At 43.0% G+C, this 8,376-nt stretch overlaps 1 protein-coding gene across 1 annotated transcript in view; it reads left to right on the plus strand.

Annotated features, from left to right (window-relative positions):
- Positions 1-515: 515 nt before the first annotated feature.
- LOC122540533 (myelin protein zero-like protein 2) overlaps positions 516-8,376 on the plus strand; it is a 32,335-nt gene continuing 24,474 nt past the window's right edge. Inside the window, exons 1-2 of the mRNA XM_087976275.1 lie at positions 516-668; positions 7,874-8,040. Coding sequence (XP_087832401.1) covers positions 617-668; positions 7,874-8,040 — 219 coding nt within the window. The 5' untranslated portion in view covers positions 516-616. The remainder of the gene's footprint in view (positions 669-7,873; positions 8,041-8,376) is intronic.

Consider the following 8,376-nt stretch of genomic DNA (forward strand, 5'->3'; position numbering starts at 1 on the left):
AAGCACTAAAACAATAATGTCAACATTATTGCATGTAGCAACTCAAATTTGACCCTTTAAGACGCACAACTCAACTTGGCCTGGTGAACGGTGGAATTTAACTCCGATTCAACCAACAGTGTCTGTCTCATGGCTGACCCTCGATCTCCAAACCATGCTACCCGCTTTCTCGACAATATCAGTCTCTAGAAATCGATTTCTATCTAAAATATATTCCTTTCATAGTTCCTTTAACGCCATGTTCATTTCTAACAATTTAATTTGTTCCGTCTGAATTCTGCTCTTCTTTATTCAATATTTTTTCTCTGATTAAAATTAATTATAATTTATAGCGTACAACATTGTTTTTATTTTTTTTAAAGAGGAATCAAAGAGGACGTGGATCTTAAAGCCAAGTTCAGCGTAAAGGGAGCAGTGTCTGTAGTGAAACAGAGGGTGGCAGTGATGTTGTGTACTAACCTTTTGAATGGGTGGTCCCGCCTATTGGCGGAGTGCCCTGGGGCTGGGATTGAGACCAGCCCCTATCATGTACCGTCCTGTTCTGACTCTCACCTGCTCCTTTCTACGTCCCTAACCGGGATTGATCGTGAGAGGGGCCCGGGATTTGCAGCTCCCCATGTATTCCCAGAACCCAGTCTGGATGCTGGCCTTGGCACTGATATTCCCAGGTGAGTGTGTGGCACAGGTTCGGGACCAGGAAGTGGTGGCACCAGGACTGGGAGCTAGGAATCTACTCCATTTTGGGATCCAGCAGGAACCATTCTCTGTCAGTTTCAGGGGAGGGGGCAGTCAGTCCTAATGAGTAAAGGGTTTCTTTAAAACGTGCCTCAACAGTTGGTGGGTTTTTGTTGAGCTGACTGCTGGAGGGAGAGGGAATGTTTTGGTCCTCTGACTGGATTTTGCTGGAGTATTAAAGGAAGCAGACCCCCGCCCTTACTCAGTAAAATTCTCTCCCTCCCTGGCCGTGTTAAACCAAGCTCCCAGTCCGGGGAATCATTTCTCTAACATTCCAGAAAGTTAAATCATCAGCTGCTTCTTGTATCTGAAGAATTACAGAAAATAAGGCAGGCGTATTGTTCAGATGCAGATCACCACGATCTCATTGCATTTGCTTTTAAATTGCATGTGTTCGAGCTTCAGGACAGTGGTTGTGTTTAGGCTTGTAGCAAACTCTATCCGGGGATTTGGTAAATAAATCTGCACCTAAACAACTCGGTGACTGAACTGTTGAATTGTCATAAAACCCCAGCTGTTTCACTAATGTCTTTTTGGGAAATCTACTGCCTTTCTCTAGTCTGGCCTCCATGTGACTCCAGACCCAGAGCAATGTGATGGACTCAGTACCCAATGTGTTTGTGGCCAGTGGCTAGCACATTGAACTAGTGCAAGGCAGTGTGGCCAATGGTCAGTAATTACAGTGGGAATGATTCTGGCTGAGAGGAATTGTATGGATTCAGGAAAAAGATACAAGTGAGGTCAGACGTGATAATCTCAATGTTGTGTCCACTAAGACGTGAGAGCATAAGTAGGCCATTCAACCCATCAAATCTATTCCGTCTTCAGTGATACCTGGTCTGATAATTGTCAACTCCACTTTCCTGTCTTTTCCCTATAAGCCTTGAATTCCCCTTCCTGATTAAAACATCCATCTCTATCAGCCTGGAATGACTCAGCCTTGACAGCCCTCTGCAGTAAAGGATTCCACAGATTCATAAACTTCTTTGAGAGAAGACTTTCCTCCTCATCTTTTTAAATGTATGACCCCTCACTCTGAGACAATGCCCTCTGGTTCTAGCCTCTCTCACAAGGCAAAACAGCCTGTCCATATCTACCCTATCAGGCCTCCTAAGAATCTTGCATGTTCCAATAAAGTTGTCTCTCATTATTCTAAGCTCCAATGAGTACAAGCTGAATCTACTTAACATCTCCTCATTAGACAGTCTCTCCAATACCTGGTATCAGTGGAATAAACCTTCTCTGGACCTGCCTCCAATGCCTGGACACCTTTCCTTAGGTAAGAGCCCCCAAAACTGTTCACAGTAATCTAGCTGTGGTCTGTTCATGTTGTTTGAGTGAGCTGTCCCTATTTTTATAATCCATTCTTTTTGAAATAAAGACCAACGTTCCAGTTACCTATCCTTAACAACTGAAATTGTATGCTAGTTTTTTGTGATTTATGCACAGCAACAGCTTTCTGCAGTCTTTCTCTATTTACGCCTCCATTCTTTCTGCCAAAGTTCATAATCTTGTAATTTCCACATTATATTCCATCTGCTAAGATCTTTTATCCACTTACTTAATCTATCTCTATCCCTGTGTTAACTTGATGTTATCCTCTCCACTTGCCTCTCCACCTGTTTTTGTGTCACCCACAAACTTGACTATAAAACATTCACTTTCCTTATCCAAGTCATTCATATACAGTATATTGTAACTAATTGTTACAGGTTGACAGCATGAAAATGCCCTTTTTTAACCCATTTCTCTATTTCTGATAAGTTTGCCAATCCTCTATCCATGCTAATATACTAACACATACCTTGGGCCTTGCCTTATTAAGCAGCCTAATGTGTGGTACCTTATCAAATGCCTTTTGGAAATATAAATACATTAAAGGTATTTGTTCCTCTTTATCTATCTGGCTTGTTATTCCTCAAAGAATTCTAATAAATGTTTCAGGCATGATTGCCCCTTCATGATGCAAAGTTGTCTCTGATTGATTGTATCTTGTATTTCAAAATGCTCTGCTATTAATCGTTTATAATAGACCTGACCATTTTCCCAATGATAGACATTGCGTTACCTCGTCTATAGTTACCTGTGTTTTTTTTCAATCTCCCTCCCATTTTTAAGTGTTACAATAGCTGTTTTCCAATCCTCCAGGACATTTCCAGAATCTAAGAATTCCAGGGAAATGATGACCAGGTCATCCACTATCTCTGTAGCAACTTCCTCACTGGAATATAACTTTGCTGTGAGTCATAAACAAATTTCTTAAATGTCTGCCATTTTTCCTCAACCACCTTTCCTGCTAAACTCCTTTCCCAGTTCCATCCTTCTTTTGTAATTGCTCTTATTTAAGCTGAACACAGTTGTTCCCAACCCAAATTTCTCACTTTCAAACTGAACATTAAATTCCACCATGTTATGGTCACTGTTTCCAAGGGGTCTTTTACTCTGAGATTGTTTTTAAACCTAGGTTGAATAGGCTGGGGCTGTTTTCTCTAGAGCGTCAGAGGCTGAGGGGTGACCTTTTATAGCAGTTCATAAAATCAAGAGGGGTATGGATAGGGTAAATAGACAAGATCTTTTCCCTGGTTTGGGGAGGCCAGAACTAGAGGGCATAGGTTTAGGGTGAGAGGGGAAAGATATAAAAGGGATCTAAGGGGCACCTTTTTCACACAGAGGGTGGTGCGTGTATGGAATGAGCTGCCAGAGGAAGTGGTGGAGGCTGGTACAATTACAATATTTTAAAAGGCATCTGGATGAGTATATGGATAGGAAGGGTTTGGAGGGATATGGGCCAAGTGCTGGCAAATGGGACTGGATTAGGTTAGGATATCTGGTCGGCATGGACGGGTTGGACTGAAGGGTCTGTTTTCATGCTGTACGTCTCTATGACTCTATGCCCTGCATCCACTTGGATTCTTGCATCTTCCAATTCAAGATAATTTCTTGCTTTCATACATATTCCATCCTGAATTAACAAGGCTTCTACTCCACCTTTTCTTTCCTGCATATCCTTTCAGAACATTACATATCAATAAGAAGGAGTAGGCCTTTCAGCCCCTTGAGTCTGCTCTGCTATTCAATTGGATCATGGCTGATCGATACTCCACGTCCACTTTCCTGCCTTTTCCCTGTAACTATTGATTTCCCTGACTGATCGAGAATCTACCTCAGCCTTAAATGTACATAAGGACTCTACCCCCACAGCTCTCTGTCACTAGGCGTTCCAAAGTCTCTCAACCCTCTGAGAGGAAAAAAGTCCTCCTGTTCTGAGTCTTAACTTGGTGTCCTTGCAGTTTTCTGCAGTTTTTCTTCATTTTAAAGAACATTGTTCTTTTCAAGATGAACAACTTCACATTTTCCCATATTCCACTCCATTTGCCAACTTTTGGCCCACTAAACCAATCAGCATCTCTCTGTAATCTCTTTATATCCCTATCACAACTTATCTTCCCATCTACAAATTTGATCTCATTAGAACCATGTCTCTGTACTGGCTATAAGATCATACCCACTAACCTGTATTTTTGCCATGAATTAGAGTCCTAGAATCATAGAGATATACAGCACGGAAACAGACCTTTCGGTCCAACTCGTCCACGCCAACCAGATATCCCAACCCAATCTAGTCCCACCTGCCAGCACCCGGCCCATATCCCTCCAAACCCTTCCTATTCATATACCCATCCAAATGCCTCTTAACTGTTACAATTGTACCAGCCTCCACCACTTCCTCTGGCAGCTAACTTCATGCACGCACCACCCTCTGTGTGAAAAAGTTGCCCCTTAGGTCTCTTTTATATCTTTCCCCTCTCACCCGAAACCTATGCCCTCTAGTTCTGGACTTCCCCATCCCAGGGAAAAGATTTTGTCTATTTATCCTATCCATGCCCCTCATGACTTTATAAATCTCTATAAGGTCACCCCTCAGCCTCCGACGCTCCAGGGAAAACAGTCCCAGCCTATTCAACCTCTCCCAATAGCTCATATCCTCCAATCCTGACAACATCCTGGTAAATCTTTTCTGAACCCTTTCAAGTTTCACAACATCTTTCCGACAGGAAGGAGACCAGAATTGCATGCAATATTCCAACAGTGGCCTAACCAATGTCCTGTACAGCCACAACATGACCTCCCAACTCCTGTACTCAATACTCTGACCAATAAAGGAAAGCATACCAAACATCATCTTCACTATCCTATCTACCTGCGACTCCACTTTCAAGGAGCTATGAACCTGCACTCCAAGGTCTCTTTGTTCAGCAACACTCCCTAGGACCTTACCATTAAGTGTAGAAGTCCTGCTAAGATTTGCTTTTCCAAAATGCAGCACCTCGCATTTATCTGAATTAAACTCCATCTGCCACTTCTCAGCCCATTGGCCCATCTGATCAAGATCCTGTTGTAATCTGAGGTAACCTTCTTCACTGTCCACTCCACCTCCAATTTTGGTGTCATCTGCAAACTTACTAACTATACCTTTTATGCTCGCATCCGAATCATTTATATAAGTGATGAAAAGTAGTGGACCCAGCACTGATCCTTGTGGCACTCCACTGGTCACAGGCCTCCAGTCTGAATAACAACCCTCCACCACCACCCTCTGTCTTCTACCTTTTGAGCCAGTTCTGTATCCAAATGGCTCATTCTCCCTGTATTCCAGGAGATCTAACCTTGAAAACCAGTCTCCCATGGGGAACCTTGTCGAACGCCTTACTGAAGTCCATATAGATCACATCTACTGCTCTGCCCTCATCAATCCTCTGTTACTTCTTCAAAAAAACTCAGTCAAGTTTGTGAGACATGATTTCCCACACACAAAGCCATGTTGACTATCCCTAATCAATCCTTGCCTTTCCAAATACGTGTACATCCTGTCCCTCAGGAATCCCTCCAACAACTTGCCCACCACTGACATCAGGCTCACCGGTCTATAGTTCCCTGGCTTGTCTTTACCGTCCTCCTTAAACAGTGGCGCCACGTTTGCCAACCTCTAGGCTTCCGGCACCTCACCTGTGACTATCGATGATACAAGTATCTCAGCAAGAGGCCCAGCAATCACTTCTCTAACTTCCCACAGAGTTCTAGGATACACCTGATCATGTCCTGGGGATTTATCCACTTTTATGTGTTTCAAGACATCCAGCACTTCCTCCTCTGTAATATGGACATTTTTCAAGATGTCACCATCTATTTCCTTACATTCTATATCTTCCATGTCCTTTTCTACAGTAAACACTGATGCAAAATACTGGTTTAGTATCTCCCCCTTCTCCTGCGGCTCCACACAAAGGCCGCCTTGCTGATCTTTATGGGGCAAAAGTGAAGACTGCAGATGCTGGAAACCAGAGTTTAGATCAGAGTGATGCTGGAAAAGCGCAGCAGGTCAGGAATGCCTGATGAAGGGCTTTTGCCCAAAACGTCGATTTTCCTCCCTAGTTACCCTTTTGTCCTTTAATATATTTGTAAAAACCCTTTGGATTCTCCTTTATTATATTTGCCAAAGCTATCTCATGTCCCCTTTTTGCCCTCCTGACGTCTGTCTTAAGTATACTCCTACTGCCTTTATATTCTTCTAAGGATTCACTCGATCCCTCCTGTCTCTACCTGACATATGCTTCCTTCTTAACCAAAACCTCAATTTCTTTAGTCATCCAGCATTCCCTATACCTACCATTCTTTCATTTCACCCTGACAGGAATATACTTTCTCTGGACTCTTCAATTATTTTGTTTTGCATTTGATAAGCATTCAAGTAAAGAATGATTAATTTTGTCGTTTGCCATTTTCCCCTGTAGACCCTATTTACTGTTTTTTTGTGCTTGTACACTCTGTCCCTTTGGGTATCATTGTTTGAATATCTACCCTCAAAATCTGCCATATTCTTCTCTCCCAAACCCACCCTCCCCTCTAATTAATTTGAAGCCTTCTCTACGTCCCTAGTTATTCCAGGAATTTGGTCCTGACACCGTTCAAGTGAAGCCCCTCCTAGCAGAACAGCTCCCTTCTACTCCAGTCCTGGTGCCAGAGAGCCCCATTATCTGAAACCCATTCCACCCACACTAATATCTGAGCCATACATTTAACTCCTCGGGAACAGTCCCTATTCCCATCATTATACTGTCCCCTACCACAACAGTACACCTACTTCCTCACCCCATCTGAATGATTCCTTGTTCCATGCCATGGTCACTTTGCCCATCCTCCTTAAGTCCCCAGTCCCATGCACACAGACAGCAAGAACGTGGGAACTGTTCTGACCGTTAACCCACCTTCCAGTGATGTGGTAAACAGTGCGTTAGTAACTAACACACTAAGATCTGGAAAGAGTTTGCCAACTTCGTCAATCAAGCTTTGCAGGTCTCAGGATGAACCTTGCTGTGTAACTGCCATTTTTGACGTCTTCATTTCCTGAAAACCAGTGCTGACCAGGACAATAAGTGCATGTTGCAATTCTGTCACCATGGCAATCCCTGAGGCTAATCATTCCTATTGGACAATAAACTAAGAGAGCACACTGCTGCAGAATGTGCAGGAAATCTACTAAATGGCCAAATCAGTTCCTTGGGATCTTGTTCTCTAACAAACATTGCAATTGTTGCCATCCCTAACTGCCCCACTGCTGAGGGGTTGGCTCGTTCACTTGAAAGGCCAATCCGTTAAGAGTGGACCATATGACTGGGTCTGGAGTAATGTTCTGGTTCATTCTTCTCATCGATGACTTCTTTTTGCCTCTAAGGTTTTGCTGAACATTGAAATGTCTGCCACTGTTTCTCGGGCTGGTTTTTGTATCTCTTGACATTATTGATAAGGGTAACTGTACGGAGTCAATCAAAAATCACACAACACCAGGTTATAGTTCAACATTTGTTATTTGGAAGCACTAGCTTTCAGAGCAGCGCTGTTAGACTATAACCTGGTGTTGTGTGATTTTTAACTTTGTGCCACCGCAGTCCAACACCGGCATCTCCAAATCATGTACAGAGTCAGTATTTATTCAGCAGGGCCAGGGTCACTCACAGTGTAACTGTACAGAGTTTATTCAGTATATCACTCTTTTTGAATTGATTAGAGACTGCAAATTTCTCCTGCTGAACACCCGTCAATGAGATAATGAGGAATAAATGTTGTGGTTTCTGTGCAGGTATCAGTGGTGTTGCTGCCGTTGATATTTACACCAGTGGGAATGTTGAAGCTCGGAATGGCACAGAGAAACGTCTGAAATGCACCTTTCAGTCCAGTTCTCCTGTCAGCAAGCGAACTACTGTCACCTGGCACTTTCGACACCCTGACAGCAGCAATGAGGAGTCTGTAAGTATCTTGTGAAATTTCCTGGGCTTCTCATGTCAGGTACAAGTCACCTGCATTTGCACAGGTTTAACAAAGCCAACTAAGTTCCCTTAAACCCACCAGCAGCCCCTAAACTGGAATCTCGCCACTCTAACTCACTCAACCCTCATTACTCACTCATTCATTGCTGTTAGGATCCCAGACGATGGTAGATAAGTCAGATCTCCAAGTGAAACCTGGCTTGACCAATCAAATTTTGTTTTTTGTTTAGTCAGTTAAAGTGGACACTGAAACATATTCACTCAAGGCTACAGTTTTCTTTGATTTGCAGATTGGTAGAAATAAGAAAACAAAGTA

This window comes from Chiloscyllium plagiosum, unplaced genomic scaffold (assembly GCF_037043375.1).
Source record: "Chiloscyllium plagiosum isolate Xiang-an unplaced genomic scaffold, Cpla_swu_hap1 HiC_scaffold_29, whole genome shotgun sequence".
Lineage (NCBI taxonomy): Eukaryota > Metazoa > Chordata > Chondrichthyes > Orectolobiformes > Hemiscylliidae > Chiloscyllium > Chiloscyllium plagiosum.